Below are 27,616 nucleotides of genomic sequence, written 5' to 3' on the forward strand. Positions count from 1 at the left end.
AGTGAAAAAGGCAAAAGCATCGAGTGGGAGAGAGAGAGAATCGATTGCTGGTTTCATTCATCATCTACAGTAGTGAAGAGTAAGAAAAAACAAACGTTAAAAATGTTGTTGGACTCGATAATATTCTACCAGCATAGAATTTTATTAGAATCGACCTATTGTAACAAATTCATATCAGATGGTAACAGAATCAAGAAAATGCTAGTAAAATACTGAAAATGTAACAAAAACAATTTCACATAATATATTTTAATTACTAAAAAGTATTTGTTAACCTACTGTAACAAATTCATAAGAAATTTACAGTTTTTATTTTTTTGTATTTATTTTGGTGAGAAAGAGAGACTTTAGAATTTCTAGTTTTTATTTTTGGATTAAAGTTTTGACCCTAAATTAGAGGGCTTTTAAATTGTAACCGAAAAATCAAACGAAGCCTCGGGTTCGAACACTTGAGGGAAGAGTGCCCGGGTCGTCCTCAGAGGTCATCATCGCCCGTCTTGAACGGGAGGTAATTCTTTGATCACCCACGAATCTCCTGTAAGTGGGTACTTTTGTGCTTGTTTTCCTATATGATCTTCGTAGTGATTCCTTGGTTTTGAGAAAAAAAATATATATATATTTTTAGAAAAAGAAAAAAATGGTTCCCTTGTTACCAAAAACTCTAGCAGTTGACCCGTTGGAAGCATTGTTGGCCCATTTTAACTTAGATTTTGACGAGGAGAGCAGTATCAATGACGTGAATGATTTATTGGATTCAACCCCATTACTGGATACTGCAAAGTGGGAAGCTAAAGCGGAACTCCGCATAATCTCAGAGCCAATTATACTGTCACCTTTAGAGGCACCTCAACCATCATCGAAAGAAGGTTCCAGTCAGTTTAACCTAGAGTCCTCTCCATTTATGGGGGAACCAATAGGGTGGTCTATGACAGACCAAAAGAGTATAAGTTCACCTGACCCTGAGAGTCCTCTAGATGTTAATGCATATGGTCCCTCGAGAATAAGTCTAGACATTTTTGCAGTTCCTCACCCACTTTTACATTTATACATAGACCCTTTTGACCAGGTCTATACTATTTCGGGTGTAGTACCAAACTTAACGACCTTAATGTCGTCTAAGTTTGGGGATTGCCTTTCTTATCTGATAGTCTCACATGCATTATCAACAATTCACAAAAATGTGAGACTATCGTTCACTGAAAACTTTGTGTTTTGGGTAGACCCACAGATATATCGAATATTGGTTTACAGTTAATCACATATCTGTAATCCAATAAGTTAATTCTTTCTATTTTTTTCGAGCCATCTGTTTCGTCTGGCTGAAGACGTTAAACTTAGCGCTTTCTGGGAGGCAACCCATGGTTAGGACATTGAAATCAGGTAATATCTTTCCCTTCACCCTGTTATTTTTTGCATAGTCTTCAGAACATTGAGGACAATGTTCAGTTTAAGTTTGGGGATAGGGGATTGAATTTTTTGGTAAGTCCTTATTTCAAAAATTCAAAAGGGTTCAAAATTTTTAATTTTTTGGATTGAAAATGTGAGTCTAGTTGTTTTTGGTTGTTAATGGTCACAGAGTCTAGTTGGTTGTAATATCCGTTTGCTAAAGGTTTTTCCATGAATTTCGAGTCTTGAAGTTGTCTGTGCACTAGCCATGTGAGTGTTAGATAGGTGAAGAGTAGACTTTTCTGAGAGAACTTTATCGATCATTAGTGGAGACTTAACCCATGTGAGATTCTGAGCCTTTCTTGTTGTTTTGAGTGATCTCTTCTGAGCTAATTCTGAGTAGAATGAAGAGCTACTCAACCTCGCAATATTGAAAGAAGAACTCATTTGATCTCTTGAGTTCAAATTTTACAACCACTAGGGATGTCATCAGGAAGTAAACCTTTCTCTTGTAGGCTGAGAAACTTGAAAACAGTGTCAACTAGAGGAAGATAGGAACCTCATCATTTAGAACCCTGAGAATAAGGCATGAAGCAAAGTGGAGAGAATTATACCCAAGGAAAGTGTTAAGAAAGTATGTTGTGTATTTTGAGTTTGATTACCAGAAGCGTATTCAAAAAAAAAAAGAAAGAGAAAAATAGAAGAAGAAAAAAGAGAAAAAGGAAAAGTGTTTGTTTAGTAGTGTTTGAGTATTTATCCCTTGAAGTAGTTCTTGAAGATTTGAAGACGTCGAGTTCTCAGAGTCTTAGTTCATCATTATAGTCTATTGACCTCTAGGAAGCATTGTTAGATAGTTGATCAGGTGAGAAGAGTTGGTTAGCTTCCCCATTCCGTATTAGTGGTTGTTTCCTTCTTTGAGATCAGCCGTCCACAAAATTTTAGTCCGTCTTTTTCATGTGTCGAGTTTTCTTCGTACTCATACTCGCACATTGAGTGAACTATTTCTGAGTGACTTTAATTTTTAAGTGTATGACCGGGAGGCAACAGTCGAGGCAAAATGTGTCGAGAAAGTAACCAAAGTCTTGTCTGCTCTGAACCGAAAGGATGCTCATATTGGCTGGTCACGTGCACTTCGAGTCTTGATTACTAGTGAAGGGATTTTTAGCGTTTGTATGGTTTGGTCGATTTGGATTTCATTTCTATTAACTTTCGAAAATCTACCGGATATACATTTTTAGTCCTTATCATATTTAGACCCTTCTGGATTTTTGAAAATTTTGAATTTTGTGGGTAAATTCACTGCAAACCCTCACGAGGCAAAACTCGTCCTCTAGGGTAACCTAGAGGTTTAACGGCTTGTTGCACGTGCTAAGTGCAATCGTGATTCCCTACGAAAGTGGTGAAATGACTTAGTTTTGTTTTTCTAGTTTTGCTCGAGGACTAGCAAACTCTAAGTGTGGGGATGTTTGATGAGACATGAAAATGTCCCATCTGAATCTCTTAACTCGGGTTAGTTAGTCCAACTCGAGCAGTTACTCGGATGAATTATTTGATTTTCTTTCTCAGGTCTCATTTATGGAGTTCGATGCGAAAACATCGTGATAAAGACATACTTGAGGGGCATTTTGGTCATTTTAATGACAAGGGTATTCTGGTCAATATTAGTGCTCATGTGAAAGTAGAGTCCGAGACGAGTCTATCGACGAAACCGGAAGTGAAAACGGAGTCCGAACGAGCAAGAATAGAGAAGGTCAAAGTCTTGGTCCAATTAAGTTGACTAACGAGTATGAAGACGACATGTGGCGAGAAATAAACTGGTGGGTTGCGTGGGACAATGCTCGGGTTCATGTTGAGAACATGATTAGGTGCTTCGGTAATCCATACTTTCGTACTCCCCCGCGTAAATCTGAAGGAGATGGGGACTTAGATTTTATTTTCACACGTGGCGGCATCTAAGGTGGCGTTGCAACTTAATTATTCATACGGTGAAGCACAAAATCAGCCCCTATTTGACAAAGGCATCTTTCTTTATTATAATATATTCTTTCCCACTTTCTCTCATATATTATAATAAAGAAAGAAAGGCATCTTTCTTTTTCTTTCTTTCTTGGTGGCGGAAATCCAACGGAGCTTGAAACAAGCGGTAAGATCGGACGGTTGTTTCTTCTCATCTCAATAGGCAGCGATGTAGCGAATCATTGCACAAAAAGTAGCCAACAATTAAATCGATGACAAGTCAGTGTCTATCCTCTTCTTCTTTTTTTATTCCTTTTAAAAGAAACTTAAGGATTTTATTCCTTTTCAAGTTTCCTAACAGTGGAGAGAGAAAACCAAGAGCAACTCAATTTCTGTGTATATTTCGAATAAACAAAGAAAGAATAGAGATTGAGTGGAAATTTTGTAGAGGATAGAAAGACAAATTAACTATGGAAATGAAAGGCAAATTAAGAAGAGATTTTTGGAGATAGGAGATTGTTTATACGGGGGATGTGTTTTAAGTCCAAAATTGCATGATCAATGAGTCTAGAGACCAAAGATAATCTGAAATAGAAAATAAATCCACTCAAAGCAAATTACATGTCTATCCTCTCATTCTTTTTTACTACCTAACCTATCCTAAGTTAAAAAAAATAACCTAAAATAAAATATACCATAATATTTAGAGATTCATTAAATGATTTCCTTAAAAATAAACTTTCCTTCCGGAAAAATAGTTCCCTTTTTCGTTTAGCAGAATACTTTATTTTATATTTATATTAGAATTAGTCAAAATCAAACCGAAGAGAGAGAGAGAGAGAGAGTATCGTCACTTTCTAATATACGAACTAGGTTTTGATTTCATTCATCATCGACGCCGAATTAAACCGAGTGAAAAAGGCAAAAGCATCGAGTGGGAGAGAGAGAGAATCGATTGCTGGTTTCATTCATCATCTACAGTAGTGAAGAGTAAGAAAAAACAAACGTTAAAAATGTTGTTGGACTCGATAATATTCTACCAGCATAGAATTTTATTAGAATCGACCTATTGTAACAAATTCATATCAGATGGTAACAGAATCAAGAAAATGCTAGTAAAATACTGAAAATGTAACAAAAACAATTTCACATAATATATTTTAATTACTAAAAAGTATTTGTTAACCTACTGTAACAAATTCATAAGAAATTTACAGTTTTTATTTTTTTGTATTTATTTTGGTGAGAAAGAGAGACTTTAGACTTTCTAGTTTTTATTTTTGGATTAAAGTTTTGACCCTAAATTAGAGGGCTTTTAAATTGTAACCGAAAAATCAAACGAAGCCTCGGGTTCGAACACTTGAGGGAAGAGTGCCCGGGTCGTCCTCAGAGGTCATCATCGCCCGTCTTGAACGGGAGGTAATTCTTTGATCACCCACGAATCTCCTGTAAGTGGGTACTTTTGTGCTTGTTTTCCTATATGATCTTCGTAGTGATTCCTTGGTTTTGAGAAAAAAAATATATATATTTTTAGAAAAAGAAAAAAATGGTTCCCTTGTTACCAAAAATTCTAGCAGTTGACCCGTTGGAAGCATTGTTGGCCCATTTTAACTTAGATTTTGACGAGGAGAGCAGTATCAATGACGTGAATGATTTATTGGATTCAACCCCATTACTGGATACTGCAAAGTGGGAAGCTAAAGCGGAACTCCTCATAATCTCAGAGCCAATTATACTGTCACCTTTAGAGGCACCTCAACCATCATCGGAAGAAGGTTCCAGTCAGTTTAACCTAGAGTCCTCTCCATTTATGGGGGAACCAATAGGGTGGTCTATGACAGCCCAAAAGAGTATAAGTTCACCTGACCCTGAGAGTCCTCTAGATGTTAATGCATATGGTCCCTCGAGAATAAGTCTAGACATTTTTGCAGTTCCTCACCCACTTTTACATTTATACATAGACCCTTTTGACCAGGTCTATACTATTTCGGGTGTAGTACCAAACTTAACGACCTTAATGTCGTCTAAGTTTGGGGATTGCCTTTCTTATCTGATAGTCTCACATGCATTATCAACAATTCACAAAAATGTGAGACTATCGTTCACTGAAAACTTTGTGTTTTGGGTAGATCCACAGATATATCGAATATTGGTTTACAGTTAATCACATATCTGTAATCCAATAGGTTAATTCTTTCTATTTTTTTCGAGCCATCTGTTTCGTCTGGCTGAAGACGTTAAACTTAGCGCTTTCTGGGAGGCAACCCATGGTTAGGACATTGAAATCAGGTAATATCTTTCCCTCCACCCTGTTATTTTTTGCATAGTCTTCAGAACATTGAGGACAATGTTCAGTTTAAGTTTGGGGATAGGGGATTGAATTTTTTGGTAAGTCCTTATTTGGTAAGTCCTTATTTCAAAAATTCAAAAGGGTTCAAAATTTTTAATTTTTTGGATTGAAAATGTGAGTCTAGTTGTTTTTGGTTGTTAATGGTCACAGAGTCTAGTTGGTTGTAATATCCGTTTGCTAAAGGTTTTTCCATGAATTTCGAGTCTTGAAGTTGTCTGTGCACTAGCCATGTGAGTGTTAGATAGGTGAAGAGTAGACTTTTCTGAGAGAACTTTATCGATCATTAGTGGAGACTTAACCCATGTGAGATTCTGAGCCTTTCTTGTTGTTTTGAGTGATCTCTTCTGAGCTAATTCTGAGTAGAATGAAGAGCTACTCAACCTCGCAATATTGAAAGAAGAACTCATTTGATCTCTTGAGTTCAAATTTTACAACCACTAGGGATGTCATCAGGAAGTAAACCTTTCTCTTGTAGTCTGAGAAACTTGAAAACAATGTCAACTAGAGGAAGATAGGAACCTCATCATTTAGAACCCTGAGAATAAGGCATGAAGCAAAGTGGAGAGAATTATACCCAAGGAAAGTGTTAAGAAAGTGTTAAGAAAGTATGTTGTGTATATTAGTGCTCATGTGAAAGTAGAGTCCGAGACGAGTCTATCGACGAAACCGGAAGTGAAAACGGAGTCCGAACGAGCAAGAATAGAGAAGGTCAAAGTCTTGGTCCAATTAAGTTGACTAACGAGTATGAAGACGACATGTGGCGAGAAATAAACTAGTGGGTTGCGTGGGACAATGCTCGGGATTCATGTTGAGAACATGATTAGGTGCTTCGGTAATCCATACTTTCGTACTCCCCCGCGTAAATCTGAAGGAGATGGGGACTTAGATTTTATTTTCACACGTGACGGCATCTAAGGTGGCGTTGCAACTTAATTATTCATACGGTGAAGCACAAAATCAGCCCCTATTTGACCGAGCCAGCAAATCAACCACCAGCAACATCTTATCCCAAAATTTATGGGAAATCTATTCTTTCCCACTTTCTCTCATATATTATAATAAAGAAAGAAAGGCATCTTTTTCTTTCTTTCTTGGTGGCGGAAATCCAACGGAGCTTGAAACGAGCGGTAAGATCGGACGACTGTTTCTTCTCATCTCAATAGGCAGCGATGTAGCGAATCATTGCACAAAAAGTAGCCAACAATTAAATCGATGACAAGTCAGTGCCTATCCTCTTCTTCTTTTTTGATTCCTTTTAAAAGAAACTTAAGGATTTTATTCCTTTTCAAGTTTCCTAACAGTGGAGAGAGAAAACCAAGAGCAACTCAATTTCTGTGTATATTTCGAATAAACAAAGAAAGAAATAATAGAGATTGAGTGGAAATTTTGTAGAGGATAGAAAGACAAATTAACTATGGAAATGAAAGGCAAATTAAGAAGAGATTTTTGGAGATAGGAGATTGTTTATACGGGGGATGTGTTTTATGTCCAAAATCGCATGATCAATGAGTCTAGAGACCAAAGATAATCTGAAATAGAAAATAAATCCACTCAAAGTAAATTACATGTCTATCTTCTCATTCTTTTTTACTACCTAACCTATTCTAAGTTAAAAAAAATAACCTAAAATAAAATATACCATAATATTTAGAGATTCATTAAATGATTTCCTTAAAAATAAACTTTCCTTCCGAAAAAATAGTTGCCTTTTTCGTTTAGCAGAATACTTTATTTTATATTTATATTAGAATTGGTCAAAATCAAACCGAAGAGAGAGAGAGAGAGAGAGAGCATCGTCACTTTCTAATATACGAACTAGGTTTTGATTTCATTCATCATCGACGCCGAATTAAACCGAGTGAAAAAGGCAAAAGCATCGAGTGGGAGAGAGAGAGAATCGATTGCTGGTTTCATTCATCATCTACAGTAGTGAAGAGTAAGAAAAAACAAACGTTAAAAATGTTGTTCGACTCGATAATATTCTACCAGCATAGAATTTTATTAGAATCGACCTATTGTAACAAATTCATATCAGATGGTAACAGAATCAAGAAAATGCTAGTAAAATACTGAAAATGTAACAAAAACAATTTCACATAATATATTTTAATTACTAAAAAGTATTTGTTAACCTACTGTAACAAATTCATAAGATGCTAGCAAAATATTCTTGCTTTTTAAACTACTGTTTTCATATTCATTCAACAGATGCTAATAGAATGTACAAATTGCTATGAGAATCAATAAGATGTTTGCAAAATAGTATTTGCTTTTTAAACTACTTTACCAAATTCAATTATCAGATGCTAGTAGAATGTAAAATATGCTAGTAGAATCAGTAAGATGCTAGCAAAATAGTTTGCTTTTTAACCTCACAAACGAATTTGTAGATGTCTAATTGGATCGAGGTAGAAATAAAAAGCAAATCACAAATTCATACTTTCTTGAAATTCAAAGAACATAGAGTTACAGAGAGAGAAAATCGTTTTTGGGAGAGAGCATCTCGTTTTAGGTAAATATCCATCGAATTGGTAGGTTAATTTAGACAAATATCAGTTTTGGAAATAATATATTTTCTTGAACTCAAAGAACATATGATTACAGAAAGAGAAACTCATTTTTAGGAGAGAGAAACTAATTTTAGGTAAATATCCATTGATTTGGTAGGTTACTTTAGAAAAAGTATTTGTTAACCTACTGTAACAAATTCATAAGATGCTAGCAAAATATTCTTGCTTTTTAAACTACTGTATTCATATTCATTCAACAGATGCTAATAGAATGTAAAAATTGCTATTAGAATCAATAAGATGTTAACGAAATAGTATTGGCTTTTTAAACTACTTTATCAAATTCAATTATCAGATGCTAGTAGAATGTAAAATATGCTAGTAGAATCAGTAAGATGCTAGAAAAATAGTTTGTTTTTTAACCTCACACACGAATTTGTAGATGTCTAATTGGATCGAGGTAGAAATAAAAAGTAAATCACAAATTCATACTTTCTTGAAGTTCAAAGAACATAGAGTTACAGAGAGAGAAAATCATTTTTGGAAAAGAGCATCTCGTTTTAGGTAAATATCCATTGAATTGGTAGGTTAATTTAGACAAATATCAGTTTTGGAAATAATATATTTTCTTGAACTCAAAGAACATATAATTACAGAAAGAGAAACTGATTTTTGGGAGAGAGAAACTAATTTTAGGTAAATATCTATTGATTTGGTAGGTTACTTTAGAAAAATATAAGTTTTGGAAATAAAGATTAACATTAAATATCCACCATAAATATTCTTTCATAAAATTTATGGAAAGAACAATTGTATTAACTCAACCATCACAAACCTTTGGTTTACCAATGGTTAAAAAATATCTATGAAAGGGCAAAAATGAGAGAAAATCAAAGGATTGATGCATGGGGCCCACCAAATAGTGAATTTTTGGACTTATTTTACATTTTTTTATTTATTTTGGTTTTATTTTATTTATTGATTTAGGAGTGGATATATGATTAATTACCCTCCTTATTTTTGGACCTTAAACTCAAAAATCCTTGTTTATATAGAGGGACTCGGTTTTAGCTGGATATATTGGATTGAGAGATGAAGAGCTGGAGATTTTCAAATAATGGAATCAAGGATATAACAGAGAAGAGATTGAAATAGAAATAGATGAGTTGTTCAATAGAAAGGAAAGAATTTGATATGGAGAGAGATAGCTGGAGATTCTCTCTTTGCTATTTACAGAGAGTAATAAGAGAAATTGATATTTCTAGAGAGACATGGATTCGGTTCTGTATAGAGACAGAGATTTGATTGTGTTAATCTTAGATAAAGAAACCAGGGACTGAATTGGATTGGATTTTACTCTAATTCTATAAAAGCAGAGACATAAAGACAGAGAGAATCATCTCATCTTTGGGGATCAAATCCTCTTTGAAGCTCAATTAAACAGAAATATTAGAGAGAGAAGGGGAGAGAGAGTTCCGAATTGTATTCTTATTCCTCTTTTCTAAATCAGAGAATCATCTATCTTCTTTTCTTCTTCTTGTGTAGTTCTTTTTGTGAGAGAGAGTACTAACAGAGTAGAAATTGAGAAACACAAACAGAGAGTGAGAGTGATTTGTATATAGAGAGAGAGGATTGTAATTTAATTCTTTATATAATACAATCTTCAATTTCAATTTCCATGTGTTAGCTGATTCATATTGAAATAGAAACAGATAGAGAAACAGTAGAGAGAGAGAGGGAGATTCTGTTGGAGAAGAAGACCGCGTTTGGTCAACAATGGCACCTCAGCCCCTGTTGTAGGGGAAGAACCTATAACTCTAACGAACACATTGAACTTAAACTCTGTTTTGGTTGTCCCATCTTTAGATCATAATTTATTATCAAAGTCTCAAATAACCACCACTCTATTTTGTGTTGTCATCTTTTGGCCTGAATTTTGTGTCTCTAAGGACATCCGGACAAGGCAAACAATTGGTTATGGTGTTAGGCGAGGAAAGTTGTATTACTTTGATTTAGTATCTAAAAGCTCTAATAAACTGCGTCAGGCATTAGTAGTGAACAATTCTGAAATAAAAAATAAAGATGAAATATGGTTATGGCATCGCCGTCTGGGGCACGCCTCCTTTGGTTATTTTAAGAAATTATTTCCATCGCTATTTATTAAATGCGATGTTTTAAGTTTTCAATGTGATGTTTGTGCACTTGCAAAAAGTTATCGTGCATCGTTTCCGTTAAATTTAAATGAAAGTCCAACTCCTTTTATGATCTTACATTCCGATGTCTGGGGTCCATCTAAGGTTCCTACTTTGGGTGGGGCACGGTGGTTTGTTACCTTTATTGATGATTGTACTAGGATGACTTGGGTGTGTTTGATGAAATCTAAAAGTGAGGTAAAGTTATTGTTTCAGAAGGTTCATAAACTGTTTAGTACTCAGTACAATGCAAATGTTCAGATACTTCGTAGTGATAACGGAGGAGAGTATATGGATCATGAACTTCAAACTTATTTGGTTTCTCATGGTATTGTTCATAAAACTACTTGTCCAAATACCCCTCAACAAAATGGTGTCGCTGAAAGAAAGAATCGTCACTTGTTAGAAGTTATCAGGGCTATGTTGATCGAAGCACATATGCCATTATCTTATTGGGGAGAAGCACTTCTTGCTGCAACCTATTTAATTAATAGAGTACCATCTAGTACTATTGAGTTTAAGACTCCTTTTCAAGCTCTATCAGATGTTACAACTTCTCCGACAGTTTTAAATTTACCTCCCCGTGTCTTTGGGTGTGTAGCATTTGTTCATCTTCATGAGCATCAACGTACAAAATTAACTCCAAGGGCATTAAGATGTGTATTTGTAGGGTATGGTGCAAATCAGAAAGGGTGCAGATGTTATCATCCTCCAACTAAACGAATGTTTGTTACATCGGATGTTATCTTTCATGAAGATTCTAAGTATTTTTCACCTGAGTCTGAACTTCAGGGGGAGAAAACTAAGCAGGAAATTGTGACTCTTGATTATGAAGAAACGGATAATCATGTAGAAGAGAACAAAATTGGATCTAATATTGAAGTAAATTTGATTCCTGAAGAAATAAGTAGAGCTAAAATTGAAATTCCAGAATTACCAACACCTGAATCGGTAATGGAAGACAGTGTTAATGAAATCGTTGAACAAATTGTGGATTCACCTCCAATTGAAGTCGTTGAACCAAGGGTTAGTAATACACCAAACCAATCAGTTGTCAAGGATGTTCCTGAAGCACCTTCCGAACCACCTAGGAAAATATTACCGTCGCGTCAAAACAGAGGTATTCCTAAACCGACATATGAACCTGAGCTGTCTCGTAGAGTCAAATATCCTATGAATCAGTATGTATTAGATCATCGGTTGTCAGAATCAAATAAGTCGTTTGTAAATCAATTATCTACTGTACATATTCCTAACAATGTACAGGAAGCCTTATCTGATTCAAAATGGAGAGCAGCTATGAATGAGGAGATGAAATCCTTACAAAAGAATGACACTTAGGAGCTAGTTGATCGTCCAGAAGATAAAAATCCAGTGGGATGTCGGTGGATTTATTCAGTGAAGTATAAAGCAGATGGTACAATTGAACGTTACAAAGCGAGACTAGTGGCAAAAGGCTACACTCAAACTTATGGAGTCGATTACACAGAGACATTCGCTCCAGTTGCAAAAATCAACACTGTTCGCGTCTTGTTATTGTTAGCAGCAAATTTAGATTGGCCACTGATGAGTCATGAAAATGCCTCATCTGAATCTCTTAATTTAGGTCAGTTGGTCCAATTCGAGCCGTTACTCTGATAAATTGCTTGTTTTTCTGTTTCAGGTATCTTTACAGGGCTTAGTGTGAAAAACGAGATAGAGACGCACAAAAGGGCAATTTGGTCATTTGGATATTCTGGTAATATGGTCAATGTTGATTATCGGGTGAGAAGTAGAGTCCAAGACGGGCCCACCAGCGAAAACGGAAGTCAAATTGGAGTCCGGATGTGCGAAATAGAGCGAGTCAAAGTTGTGGTCAAAATCAGGTCAACCTAGGGATTTCAATAACACATGGCGCACAAGATGGTACCAATCTGACGGCTCGGATTGTTGGTGGGCTATATTCAGTTTGTTATGGTTGTACTCGGGGATATTCTGGAACACATGATCGTGTTTACCCGCGCGCAAGACTCCACTGTACTCCCGCGCTTTATTCGTTCAAATCTAGCGACCAGGTCATCTGAGCAACACGTGGAGCCATCTTAAGCTGCGGTTACAAGCTTACTAACTTGCCCGAGAAACACCCTATCATCTTCCTATAGCCAGCAACTAACCCGTCCATATTTGAGGGAATTTAAATTTCTTCCATCTCGGTTCCCTCTTTCCCAACTTTTCAAATATTTCCAGAAACCGAGAGAGAGATTGGAGATTTCATAACAAGATGGGACCGAGAGAGAGAGCTAAAGATATTTAGAGAGAGAGAGACTCATGAAGAATTCTCTTTAAACACAGGGTTTACAGAGATGGAAAGAAGGCCGTTGAAGATATTCTTAGTTAGAGCTGGAAATTAAAATCTAGAGAGAGAAACAGAGAGAGAAGGAAGGAAAGATGAGCAAGATGATTTTTCTAAACATGGAAAGAGAGAGAGATTTTATTATTTAGAGAGAGAAAATTCTGAAATCTTTAAAGAGAGAAAGAATGAGAACATAAAATCAAGAGAAGGATTGAAGGAGTTGGAGTTATTGTTAAAATATTTGAATCTATAGAGAGGGAGCTCGGCTGGAATAATCTTCTCTACTGTTAGAGATTTTATTATATCTAGAGAGAGAAAGGAAATGAAGAATCAAGAGGGATTGATTGAGATATTCTAAACGGGAGATGCTAGAGAGCCCAAATTTTTTGGGCATTTTAATGCCCAGCTGATGTGGAATCACTAAAAGACAAGGTTTTTTCAAAGTTTGACTACGGTGGGGACCGCTTTTATTTCTAAATGAGGAAATATGTCACCCTCTAAGTACCAATTTCTAAGTCACTCTATCATTTCCCTATTCTAAACAGAGAAGATGGCAAGAAGGATATAAGATATGATTTCGGCTGAGGCATCTTTGATGGAGAAGATATATTCAAAGATTATAGTTGGAACGAGTTTCTCTTATAAATACAGAGACAGAGAACATCATAAGATCATCTCGGTTGGGGGATCAAATCATCCTCTCTTAAGCTCACTTAAATCAGAATTATTAGAGAGAGAGAAAGATTAGACAGAGAAACCACCATCACCTATCCTTCTTCTTCTTCTTTTTCTTCTGTTTGTAATCTTTTAGTGAGAGAAAGAGTATTAAGAGAGAAAGAATTGTAGAGAGAGAGAGGTGGTCCTGTCTGTATCTTCTTTTTCTTATATGTTCTTAGTAAGAGAGAGAGAGAGAGAGAGAGAGAGAGAGAATCAGAAAGAACAGAGAGTTTGTATGGAGAGAGTGAAAAAGAAATTCAGAGAACAAAGAGATTTATTCATCATCACTTTGTCGTTCTTCTTTAAGTTTTTGACAGAGAAAGAGATTACATTTATCTCTTCATCTATGAGCCTTAATTGATATTTACAGAGAAGTGTGAAACCATCTTCATCATCAACAAATCTCCTATTTGGTTTACTCTATCCTATCTTTCTTGTTATTTTGATGATTTGAGATGAGACTGCATTTGATGATTATGAGTAGTTAGTCTTTTATCTAGGGTGTTTGATGGAATCCATTATGTTATCTACTTTCTAGGTGTGTTTAAATTTTGAGTCGAGTAATCTTTTGGTTGTTCATGTCCTATTTGCATTTTCTTTCTTGATGATTGATTAGTTCTTCATTATTCATGCTTCTAGAGTTGATATTTCATGCTTAGACTAAATCTTTGATGGATTATACTTCTTGGTTGATGCATAATAGTTGGGCGATGAATACATAAGAAAGTTGTGCATATATTATTAGTTTTTCTCACTTTAACGAAGATATCTTCCAGACTTTAGACCATTCATGTTTTAAAGCCTGAGTAATAAAAGTACTCGTTGACTCATTAGTTCACCTTTAGAGTTGTTCCGTGGATAGATTCTGAATCCTTAGATCATTCCCCCATTTGACTTCATTTTCATTTTCGTTTTTATTCGTTTTAATATTTTATATATTTTATTTTAAAACCAAAATCAAAACCATTTTCAAAATCTTATTATTTCCTAGTTTTAGAATAAATTTAACTAGTCTCTGAGGAACGAACCGGACTTACCGGAATTATCACTTGACGCCCGTATACTTGTGGGTGGTGACCTATTTAGGAAACTTTCTAGGCCCATCAGCCACTACAACAATTTGATGTAAAAAATGCTTTTTTGCATGGGGAACTATTAGAAGAAGTCTATATGGACCTTCCACCAGGATGCAAGATACCACAAATACATAACCAGAAGGTATGTAGATTAAAAAAATCATCGTATGGATTAAAACAATCACCAAGAGCGTGGTTTGGAAGGTTTACAAAGGGTATGAAGGAATTCGATTATCACCAAAACAATTTTGACCATACCTTATTTACAAAAAGGCATAAAAAAGGAAACCTCACAGCACTTATTGTATATGTTGATGACATGGTGGTTAGTGGGGATGATCCTGAAGAACGAAAGGCTTTACAGAATTACTTATCTAAAGAGTTTGAGATGAAAGACCTTGGTCCATTGAAATACTTTCTTGGAATTGAAGTATCTCGATCTAGTAATGAAATTTTCTTATCCCAAAGAAAGTATACTTTTGATTTGTTACATGAGGTGGGTATGTCAGCGTGTGAGCCGATTGATACACCTGTCGAAGAAGGATTAAAGTTGTCAGTGGAGCCTAATCAGATACCGGTTGATAAAGGAAGATATCAACGACTGGTTGGAAGGTTGATGTACTTGGCGCACACAAGGCCAGATCTTGCATATGCGTTAAGTATTGTTAGTCAATTTATGCACAATCCCGGTGAAAAATACATGAATGTTGTTTTACGCATTTTGAGATATTTGAAGGCGGCTTCTGAAAAAGGTATTTTGTTTACTAAAAATTCGAGTTGTCGAACTATTGACGTATATACTGATGCAGATTGGGTCGGGGAAGTAAATGGTAGGCGATCAACTGCAGGATATTTTACCTTTGTTGGTGAAAATCTTGTTACATGGAGAAGTAAAAAACAGAACGTTGTTGCACGTTCAAGTGCAGAGTCTGAATTTAGAGGAATGGCTGATGGCATATGTGAAGCGTTATGGTTAAGACTCTTGTTGGATGATTTAGGATATCCTTCTGAAAGACCAATTTAATTATATTGTGACAATAAAGCAGCATGTGATATTGCTCACAATCCAGTCCAGCACGACCGAACAAAACATGTTGAGGTGGATCGATGTTTTATTAAAGAAAAATTGGAAGACAACATTGTAAAGTTACCAAAGGTCCGATCTGAAGATCAATTGGCTGATGTTATTACCAAAGCAGTTTCAAGTCGAATATTTTCGAAAATAGTAGACAAGTTGGGCATGTGCGATATCTATGCACCAACTTGAGGGGGAGTGTTGAAATATCTATATTATAAGGGAGGAGGGTATCTTTTTCCCTCCTCCCAATGGCCAAGATTTAGTCTCATGAGTTATATCAAGTGGCTGAAATTGGGGCTTCTAAAATTGGATGGTTTAGATTTAATTGAGCTTCATCTTAAGGCTAAGAATATAATAAAGAGCACCTCCCAAAAGATGCCATTTTCTTCCCCTTTCTTTATTCATTTTTTTCATTTTCTGATTCTAAAACTCCCGCTCTTCTCCTTCCCGCTCACGGCTCATTCTCATCTTTCTCCATCTCTCTTCCAGGTATCTCGCCATCTCTCTATCTCTCTCAGGTTTTCGAGTTTCCTTCTATGAGAGATGATAATAGTTTGGGTTAAAAATGTTTTCATGAGAGTTAGGTATCTCTCCATCTCTCTATCTCTCTCAGGTTTTCAAGTTGGTGGGAAATTTTTTGGGGGTTAATAGTTTGGGTTTAGGTTAATCAGTTTTTAGGTTAACTTGGTGGGAAATTTTTTGGGGGTTTGACTCATTTAGATTGTGTGTTTTTAGGTTTAGGTTCATTTTGGAATTTGTGGTATTATAGTTTGGGTTTAGGTTTAGTTGTTCATTTTGGAATTTGTGGTTGTATAGTTTGGGTTTAGGTTCATCAATTTTTAGTTGATAATCAGATTTAAGGTTTAGTTGATAATCAGATTTTAGGTTAAGTAGGTACAAAACTATTTTTGATACAAAATGGTTTGTAGGTTAAGTATGATTTGTGATTCCTTATTACATAAATCTTTATTGTGAACATTGAAGTTGTAAGGTTAACATTCAAAAAGGTTTGTAGGTTAACAGTGAATAACAAGAGGGATTGACTCATTTTGAAGTTGTTCATTTTGGAATTTGTGGTTGTATGTGGGTTTATTTAGGTAACACAGGACTTTTGATAATTGTTGTGTTAGTTTTGATGATCTATATATGAGTTGATCTCTTGATCGAGTAATGTGGTTCCTTATTAGTAGCCTTAAGATGAACAACTAACAATCTTCATTGTGGTGATAATTGTTGAGAATGTTTGGGTTTAGTTTTAAGTGAGTCTCTCATTATTTCTTTCGTTTGAACTTGATTGATCGTATTCAATTTCTGAACGGGTTTACGTTACAACTCTATTGGTTTGTTTTTCAATTTCAGTGTGTCTCTCATTAAATCTTTCGTTTTGGCTTTGCTAAGAGAGTGGATAATATTTCATCAAAAAAAAAAGATAGTGGATAATGGTTTGTTTTTGTCCATCTAATTCATTTCCTTCTCTTTCTGTGAAGCATGTGTTAAGGAAATACTAAAAGATAGTTGATTGGCTAAAGGTATGTACTAACGAAATTCTTCAAGGTAATTTTGTTATATGTTTTCTTTTCTTTTCTGTTAAATGTTAGATTTTGTACTTTGTACAGATTTTTATTATCGGTTTGTGTCACTTACTGCATGTTTCAAGTTTATTTGTCTCTCATTATTTTTCTTTGCATCGATGGTATATTTTTCAATCACAAGTTATATCTTGCCGATATTTTTTTTAGGGTTCATCAGACTGTAAATAGGGGAAAAAGGGTTGATCAAACTGCTTTAGTTTTGAGTTTTTAGGGTTGACTAACTAATCTCTAATTTTATCAGAGCTTGAAGATCTGAATTGGGATCATTCACTTACCTGGAGATTAGAACAAACACGATTCCACGACAGAAAGAGAACGAATATTAGTGTTTTCCATGAAAAGACAGTTTCTTTGTTTTAGGTTATCATTTATAGAACTCCATTAGATAGAATTCTTTATGCAGGTTGCGAATATCTCTTCGAGTTTTTTTTGTGAACTCTTTTTTTCAGGTTACTAATGGTATCTTTTTCCCTTTCTATATTGATTTTCTTGCTCTTTTTACCCTCTTAAGAAAAGAAACATAATTTGCTGTGAAACATGTATTCATCCCTTTCTCTGTGTATTTTTCACTTTTCACATGTTTGTTTTTTTACTCTGAGAAAATCTTAAAATAACTTCTCTATATATCAATCTTAATTTCAGTAACACTTAAGCCTTTGTAGTTTAGCTTTTTTCTTCGCATAATAGCGGCACCACGTATGCCATTTTCTTATGATCTTTTTAATTATGTATGATTCTTACCTTTGTTGTCGTTTAGATTAAACTCAAAATGGGTTATCTTTCAGTGTATCACCCCATATTTACAGTTCTAATCCATCTTTTTGTTGGTCTTTTTTACAGGATTGAAGTTTAAGAACAACCAAACATTTGTTGTGCAAGAATTTTATGTCTGTATCATTTACTTAGCTTCCTTCATCTCCTCACAATATAGTCAACTGTTTTCAGGTGTATAGCAGATTTGTAACGTCAAGATGTTGTGTTTCCGTTAATTATGATTCCTTTAATTGAGTTTACGAAAATAATATGAAAAAAATCATAGACATTTATGTGTTTGAATTGTAGTTTGAGTTTACAGTACATTTCTGCCAATAAAAATAAGGAAGAAAATGAACCCTTATTTATTCTGAAATTGATGGTTGAGCTTGATTGATTGCATAACTTGATGAACATATCCAATTTATTGCAGTCATTATAGGTTCTTATGCACATTAAGTGGTTACATTAACTCTTCATTGAAACTAAATTTTTTCCCGTAAAATTACATGTCATTATAGATCTCTCAACATGACCGAGAATCAAAGGAAGAGATAGTACTATGGCATTTTCAGGAACTCTTCATCTCCAAACCTCTCAATATACGGGCAGGTACAATATATCTTTTAGTATAATAATTAATTTTGACAAAAAAAATTTCTACTAACAAATATTATTTTTCATTTCAAATAGGTCGACTCCCACGTGGATGAGACGGTAATAGAGACTTACAACAGTTTTAATCAACTAATCTTTACAAGTTATTATTTTCCAACCTTATGACAATTTTGTGCAGATTCGATTGTTAACTAAAAACGGAGTGCAGGTCACAGTCCACAATATGGAGGTTTGGTATCTTAGTCATCTAATATTTGATTTTTCATTAACTAATCTTTTCAAACTATTCATACTTAATATGGACATCTCATGATGTAAATAGCCCAGAAACGTCAGAGAAAAGGCGACTTATATAGACAAAGGAAAGTCTACAGCGATATCATCTGAGGTAGGCTTTCAAACATTTAATTGATCAAGTTGTGAGCATAATATAAAGTTTAATTTTAATTACTATACCAAACGTTGAGGTTTCTTCCCCTAAATAGCCAACGAACTCTGTCAAGACGATCAAACTTTTAGAGAAAGAGAAAGAGAAAGAAAATATTGCGCCTCAAGAATCACATGTAAAAGAAAAGACTAAAAACTTAGACAAAGGAAAGGCTATCAATATCATCTCAGGTACACATATGGGTTATATGCTTCACTTATTTATTTTTGTTAATGATTTTTTAGTCATATTTACTTTACAAAGAATAATAAGATGCTTCATCTCTGTTAATTTAGGTTTCCTTAAATATTGGAACAAATGTCATATTAAAACGTGCACTTGCCCAACGATTACGAAGGGATAGGGAGAAATTGCAGCGCGTTAGCAGAATACAATTTACACCAAAATACTTCCCCTCTATAACACCGACTGGAATAGTTCTTCCACAAAGCGAGACGTATTCGACCAACATTATTTTACCTCACTTAGGCATTCCAAGTCACATACTTGCTGCTCAACCCGCTCTACCAAAGGCTACTAAGCAAAGTAGACTTCCACGTCTTGATTGTTTGGACATACATTCTGAACTTCCACCAAGGAACTTAAATGTTGATTTTGAAAGTGTTATAACAAGATCACCTACCATTTCTCCTGTACATGATGTTCCGAATGAGGTGGATACAACTAGGCAACATTCAATTTTTGAGCCAAGGACATCCTCAACGGTACATAACATGTAATAAATCCTATCCACCTCTATAAAATAATTCTGTTTTAATTACTACTTAAGATTAATTATATAAACTATTTTATTATGTAGGCCAACCACCGTACTACCAGGTCTTACTGAGGTTAGTAATTTAGAAGTGCTTCCGGTGGTACATGTACATGAAGAACGTTATTTCTTGGGTCAAATGGATGTTTTGTGTCCTTTTTGCAAAGCATTGCACTGGAAAGATGAAAAGTTAACAAAATCATCCAACAGAAGACCTTTGTTCGGGACATGTTGTTTGCAAGGAAAAATAAAATTACCTTTACTTATTGAACCACCTGAAGCACTCAAAGGGTTATATGATGGCAACGATGCATACTCAAAGCACTTTAGAAAATTCATTAGAGAGTATAACGCATCAAATGCATTTACGAGTCTGGGGTCAACAATGGAGCCAGGAGTGTTAAATGGAAGGGGGCCTACATCATTCACTATACACGGTGAGCTACGACACCGTACAGGTTCCTTAATACCTGAAGCAGGATTGGAGGCTTCTTACGCCCAACTTTACATCTTTCATCCAAATACTACAATCGATTGTCGCAAACGTCGAGATCCACGCCTCGAAGTAGGTGTTCTTAAAGTAATTCAAGATGTTTTACTTCAAAATAAAAAGTTTGTAAGAGTATATTCTCAGGCCTATGAAATTTTGATGCAATCGAATGCAACAAATGAGACCTTGCCAGCATACTTGCATTATAATTCGTCAACAGATAGACGTCGTTACAATTTGCCATCAACAGATGAAATTGCTGTTATCCTGCCAGGGGACGGTACGGAAAAAAGTGGAATGAGAGATATTGTTATCCACCTAAAAGGCGGCAATGGATTAATGAAAATAAATGAATGTCATCCTGCTTATCTTCCATTACATTATGTTTTATTGTTTCCATATGGCGAGCTTGGTTGGGATCCCACGTTAACTCAGTGGGATGTCATAAACAACAAATCTTCAGCTAATCGATTAACTCAAATGCAGTGGTATAGTTATCGATGCTTTGATAGACCAACAGAGTATACAACAATTCTAAAGGCCGGAAAATTACTCCAAGAGTTTTTAGTAGATGCTTGGGCAGCAACAGAGCAAAATCGATTGACATATTATCGGCTAAACCAAGCCCAACTTCGTGCAGAACTTTACAAGGGTCTCACTGGTATTGAGGAATCTGGATTGGAACCACATCAAGTTGGTCAACGTTTTATATTAGCTTCTTCATTTACTGGTAGTCCAAGAATGATGTTTGAACTTTATCAGGATTCATTAGCAATCACACGTTATAACAAGCATCCCGATTTGTTCATCACAATGACTGCGAATCCTCATTGGCCAGAAATCACGTCAGCACTTCTTCCCAATCAAACTTCCCTTGATAGGCCTGATTTAGTTGCACGTGTGTTCGAATTAAAAAGAAAACATTTAATGAAGCTGATTGAAAAACATGGAATCTTAGGTCAAACAGTCGGTCATGTTTTTACCATTGAATTTCAAAAACGTGGATTGCCTCATATGCATGCATTGATTTTTTTTTCGGCAATCCGACAAGGTACGTACGGTTGATCAAATTGATAGGTTGGTTTCAGCTGAATTTCCAGATCCTAAAGAAGATCCTCTACTTTTCGAAACTATAAAGAGTTGTATGGTGCATGGACCATGCGATACTCGGGACAAACATGCCGTTTGTATGGAAGATGGAAGATGTACTAAACGGTTTCCACGAATGTTTACTGAGTCGACAACAATAGATGTGGATGGTTATCCAATTTATCGTCGTCGTGATACCGGTAAAGTGTATACCGTCAAAGGTCATCATGTTGATAACAGAGATATCGTACCTTATAATGCTTACCTTTCCAAGTTGTTCAACTGCCATATTAACGTTGAAGTTTGTGTGGGTTTGCGTTGCGTAAAATATATGAGCAACCTCTCTCTTATTCTAGGAGATATACTATCAACTCTCTCTTTACCAAAGGGAAGACAAGTATTTAGAAGAAACTAAACTCTCTTTCTAATACTAACTCACGTTCTCTTCATTTGGCTTGCTTATGAGATGGAATGGATGGGATGCTTTTGAATTGAAGATCTTCATCTCCTTTTATAGTGTTGGAGGAGAAACATGGTGAGGACACCTCAACAAATGAGGTGTCTCACAAGCTCATGGTGTCTTCTTGATAGATGGCCACATCAATTGCTAAGAGACTTGTCACCAAGGTGAGATGTCTCATTCACAATAGGTGTTTCATGTTGTTTGACACCTCACATAGTAGTTGACACCAAAAGCTTGTTGATGCCACCTCAAGCTTCCAACTAAGTAACTTTACAATCCAAAAACCGACGACATTCATACTTAAAAAAATCTCTCTATCTGCGCCTTCCTTCTTCTTCCTCTCTCTTTTTCTTTTCTCTCCCTCCCCTCTTTTTTTCTCTCCTCATCTCCTTTTATCTCTCTTCCTCTCTATTCTCACCCTCTCTCTCTATTCTAGCCGGCGAGGGGGAGAGCCCTTTGCCGGTCGTCGGTCTGGGAAACCAGACCGAAGAAGGTCTTTGAAAACTCAGATCTCGAAAGTGTGAGTTTTTTCAGACCGACGATCGGCGAAGGGCTCCCCCCCCCCCCTTCGCCGACCACAATGGAGAGAGAGGGTGAAAAGAGAGAGGAAGAGAGTGAAAAAGAGAGGGGGAGAGCGAAAAGAAGAGGAGGAGAGAGAAGAGAAGAAGAGAATGGATGAAGAAGGAAGGAGAAGAGAAAGAAAGATTTTTTTGTAAGTATGAAGGTCGCCAGTCGGTTGCCGAAAATTTTAATCGCGCAGCGACCTTATCAGATAAGATGATGAGGTGGCGAGAGGAGTGACGTGGCAGAGAGAACTGATGTTTGACGATAACGGAAAAAGGAAGTTATCCAGATATTTTCGATAAATTAAGGGGTTACGCGGGAAGCGGGTCATAAATTTGTATATGACGGAAACAACCTTCGGACTTCAAAAATTAATTTTCGTGCCATGCAATCTTGTACTTTCCACGAATTCACTGAATTACTATTGTAAAATTTACTAACTTGCCATTTACAAACTTCCCCCTACTCTTTTACTTTTTCACTCTAATTCTCTTTCCAGATTTCTTTTTCACTTTCGAGATTTTTCTTTACAAATGTTCTCTTTCTATTCTTTTTATTTTCTTCCACACATATTTTCTCTCTCAATCTCAACAGTTTTTTCCCCTCTTTTCACGTTTTTTCCAGGTTTTCTACTTTTTCAATCTATACTTTCCTCATTTTTTGTAGTTTCCATTGATTTGTTTCTTAATTACCCCATTGACTTGTTTCTTGATTACCTAATTGATTTAATTCCTTGCTTACAAAGAATGAAATATAATTTTTTACGCAATTTTCAATGAAATTATTTCATGATTATCTCTATTGTTTTTTTTTAAAAACATATTTTCTCTCTCAATCTTAATTATTTTCCTTGTCTCAAACATTCTCTTCTTATATTATGAACATTTAAGGACATTCTTTTCAAAACATAAATTATTTTCACTGAAAATTTATACTCTGTAACACATTTTGTTATTTACTGTAAATAATAAAAATTCATATAAATTCGTTCCAAAATATAAACTATTTCACTAAAAATTCATAGGACACTTTTTATGTACTGGACATTTTATTATGTAATGGCCATTTTGGTATGTACTGGACACTTTAAAGTACAGAAAATTTTGTCATGTACATTACATAATAAAAATTCCTATACGTTCCTTCCAAAATTTAAACTGTCTCACTGAAATTTTATTGAACATTTTGTTATATACGGGGAATTTTATTAGGCCGCGACTTTGGAGAATAAAGAAAAATCTTCGGAGATAAAGATTTTTTTCCAAAACTAGTCAAATGAGACTGACTTTTTTGTTTCTTTTTATTGCGACGGGGCTTCTAATTTTGAGAGTTTAAAAAACAAATTTTGGAGAATGGCGATACGATTGATATTGGAAATCTTCACTCATTAAACCTAGAGACAAAAACATTTGCATTTCTTTTCAATTTGACACTAAAAATCCAAACTTTTCAAGAACAATCTTAAAAATTATGATAACCATTAAAAATTATTAAATACATCTTCTTTTTCTTCTTCTTGAGTAAATCTTTCTTAGGTGTTGTTTGTTTTTTTTTTACTGTCTGAATCTGAATTTTCTGAATCTTAATTTCCTGAACTGAATTGGCTGAATCTGAATTTGTGTAATTGTTTCAGAAGTTAGAATGTTTGTTTTCCCTATCTGAATCATTAAATCTGAAATCGTACTTTGACATTATCACCCTTGCTTCATATTTTTAACAAACAAGCCCTAAGCCCTCCCTCATCTGAATAAAAATAAAACAAAACCCTAATTCATTTCTTTTATCTCCCTTCTATCTGCCCGCCTCTACTCCCTTAGCACACAAACCCTATTTCCTCTTCCTCTCTCTACAACCTCTTCACTTCCCCATGAAATGAAGAACCAGTCAGTCTTGATCGAAATTCAAAGGAGGATATGAATCGAGGGTTTATTTGAAGAGTAACTACAACAACTAGGGTTTCTTTGAAGATCTGAATCTAGGGTCAAAATTCAATGGAGGATCTGAAGCTAGTCGGAGGAAAATATCACCTTCTATATGGGAAATCGCCCAAATCAAGAGCCCAATACGTTAGAAAATCGCTTTGATTTAGAGGAAAATATGAATCTAGGGTTTCTTTGAAGAGTAACTACAACAACTGGTGTTGTGGGTATTATTAAATTTATGGTGTTGTAGAGAGAGAGAAATAGGTTTTTCAAGTTTTACTTTGATGAGGAGAGTTGGTTCAGGTGGTCTTCTTCCATTACCTTCAAGCATGTTTGATTTTTAATGGATTCAGAGTTTAATTGTTTACATCTTTTACCTTCAATCTCCATGTGTGATTTTCCTTTGTTTGTGTTTTATTTTATTTCTGGTGGTGGTTGTCGGAGGTCGGTGGTGTAGTGGTGGTGGTCGGTGGTCGGTGGTGTAGTGGTGGTGGTCGGCGGTCGGTGGTGTAGTGGTGGTGGTCGGCAGTCGGTGGTGTAGTGGTGGTGGTCGATGATTTGAAGATGGAGATTGGAAAGTATATTATTGTTTTCATGAGGGTATATTTGTCATTTGGCTTATTTTCAGATTGTGGGCTTCCATTTCAGACTTGTATTGAAGTCTGAAATATGTGGGCTCTTTTTCAGTCAATTCAGATCTTGGCCCAATTCAGCTAATTTTTCAGATTTTCTTAAATTAAAAAACAAACTTCTGAAATCTGAATTTGATTCCAATTCAGATTTCAGATCTGAAAAAATAAAAAAACAAACATCACCTTAGTCAATTAACAATCTTATTAGAAAAAAAAAATGAAACTCATAATAAAGATCAAGGTAAAGTAGCATATGATTTTTTTATTGGTTAATAGATGGGAAATGAAGAAATAAATATGAATAAGATTGGATTTTCAATAAACCCTAATAGGAAACTTATTGTTTTCAATGAAACTTTCTAAAGGCATAGCAATCAGTTTCCATGGAGGGAAAGCTAGAAACGTTAGAAGAAGAAGAAGCTTGGTAGAAGGGGAACTGCTTTGTTAGATGACTAGAAAATGCACCTTTCATCTTTTTATCTTCCCTCTACTACTGTTACCGTTATTCTTGTTTAAGGTTTTCCCCTTCATTTGACGATCCTCTCTACCCCTATCTATCTCTCTCCTAAACTCTCTCTCTCTCTCTCTCTCTCTCTCTCTCTAGAAGGAGAAACGATGATTTATTTTTAAAGAGATAGATAGAGAAAGAGAAATCACACAAATTTTTATGGTTTAGAATTGGAAATGAATAAAGAGGGGAGACGAAAGATGGGTTTCGCTGCTTTTTTTTTTTGTTCAGAGAAGAGTAAAGAGGGGGGGAGAAGAAAGAAGGGAAGGACTTGAAATAAAATTTGTTAAAAATTTATTACTTAAAACTAATTGTTAACTGTTAATATATTTCGTATTCCCCATTAAAAAATTAATTTTTGGGTTCTTAGTTCTCAAATCTACACCTAAACACATATTTAGTCCACCCTAATATTAATATAAGGTTTTAAGGCAAAATAATAATTATAACGGATATCTAGTCCAAATGGACGCATTTCTATAGAAAAACAGATCTCTATGATTTCTATTTAATCATAATACCCATTATAACTTTTTATATGAGAAAAAATCCACTTTTGAAAATCAATCCCAAAATTCATTTTCTTTTTTTTCTCAGATTTTTTCTCTCCAATCTTCTATCCCATAACTGAATCTCTTTCTTTCTCTCTCTAAAACTGAAAACCCTCTTCCGTAACTGAATGAACAAACTTTCTTCAATGACCGAGTAGTGAAGACGACGACCACCACCGAAAACCTCCATCAAGGTTTCTATATTATTTTATTTAGATTTTTCGATTGAATTCAAGCTTACTATCTGTTTCGCAATATACACGTTATTTAGTATGAATTACGCATATTTCATACAAAAAAACACATTTAGTATAGTTAAGGTATGTCTAGATGTCAAAGTTACAGTGTTTTTCTGTTTATTGATTCTTGTTTTGTTTTATAAATAACGTGTTATTTATTGTTAAAGTTTCATATTCATTTCATTTTTGTATATGTGTCCTACATAACACATTATGTATCAACAATGTTTCTTCTATATGTGGGTAATAGGGTCCAAAAGGGAAAAACACTAAAATCCCCTTTTCTGGGAAGATTGGTCCGTAATCCCTTTTTGGATTTTATTTTGAGCCTAAAACCATGGACCCTAAAAAAATTATGTCCTGGAGAATGTACAAAGAAACGTGGCTTCCCTCGAGAATTTATTCCTCTGAGATTTTCCTTTATTCCCCAAAGTCGCAACCTTTTGTTATGTACTGGACACTTTCTGAAAAGAAAGTATTGGAAATTTTGTTATGTACAATACATAATAAAATTTCCTATGCATTCCTTTCAAAGGGTAAACTATTTCAAAAAAAAAATTTATAAGACATTTTGTTATTTACGGTACATAATAAAATTTGAGTTAATTCCTATTTGGCCCCCTACTTTGTGACCAGCTTCCTTTATGGCCCCCTACTTTCTGTAAATTCAAATATGACCCCATTTTTTTATGTATATGTCCTAACTACCCTTCTTTTAAATATTTTTTCAAAATAAAATTATAAATAAAACATCAATTCCGCCTCATTTCGCTCTCCACCACACATGTCTCTCCACGTCACCTATTTCTCTCTTCACCTCACCTCTCTTCCCAACTCACCCCTCTCCCTCCAACTCAGTCTCTCTCTCTCTCCAACTCACTTTTCTCTCTCTCCAACTCACCATTACCTTCTCCGACGAAAGTCGCCGACCGGAAAATTTTTACTCAAAATTAACCCTAAATTATTTCACTGAAAATTAATAGGACGTTTTTGTAATGTATTGGACATTACTTATTTTCACTCAAAATTAACCCTAAAAAGATTCATTCACAAATTCACGAAAACCAATATGAGCTAGGTTCGAAAAATTCCATAAAATATAGTGAAATAGATCTGATTTCATTCACAACTTCAGGGATCTACAAAATTGTGGAATTCATTCACACAACTCTTAATTATAACCCAAAAAATAACAGATCTTACAAACCTCTTACAAATAAATCAAAGTTTGATCACAAACAGAAATAGTAGACCAAATCAATAGAGATCTACAATATGTGTTAAAGATACCAGATTTGTTGTTATTCGATTTAATTATTAAGAAACCCTACATCTTGATTTCAGGATTTTAAGATCCATGAATCCAGAAAAATCAAAGATTTCATTCAGAAATCTC

The 27,616-nt window shown here is 35.0% G+C and overlaps 1 protein-coding gene and 1 long non-coding RNA gene across 2 annotated transcripts; both read left to right on the forward strand.

Moving 5' to 3' along the window:
* Window positions 1-15,946: 15,946 nt before the first annotated feature.
* On the forward strand, window positions 15,947-18,240 carry LOC147555916 (uncharacterized). The gene is made up of 3 exons (XR_015235259.1): window positions 15,947-16,086; window positions 17,085-17,151; window positions 18,030-18,240. It is a non-coding gene; the product is annotated as an uncharacterized LOC147555916 (long non-coding RNA).
* A 296-nt stretch (window positions 18,241-18,536) lies between these two features.
* On the forward strand, window positions 18,537-21,392 carry LOC147555917 (uncharacterized). The gene is made up of 5 exons (XM_086664078.1): window positions 18,537-18,554; window positions 18,739-18,789; window positions 18,883-18,948; window positions 19,284-19,723; window positions 19,808-21,392. The coding sequence occupies exons 2-5, from the start codon at window positions 18,784-18,786 to the stop codon at window positions 21,315-21,317; spliced, it is 2,022 nt and encodes a 673-aa protein (XP_086520204.1). The 5' UTR covers window positions 18,537-18,554; window positions 18,739-18,783; the 3' UTR covers window positions 21,318-21,392.
* The last annotated feature ends 6,224 nt before the right edge of the window (window positions 21,393-27,616 follow it).

This window comes from Eschscholzia californica, unplaced genomic scaffold (assembly GCF_041429995.1).
Source record: "Eschscholzia californica isolate CP2 unplaced genomic scaffold, dmEscCali1.0.p SCAF_2, whole genome shotgun sequence".
Lineage (NCBI taxonomy): Eukaryota > Viridiplantae > Streptophyta > Magnoliopsida > Ranunculales > Papaveraceae > Eschscholzia > Eschscholzia californica.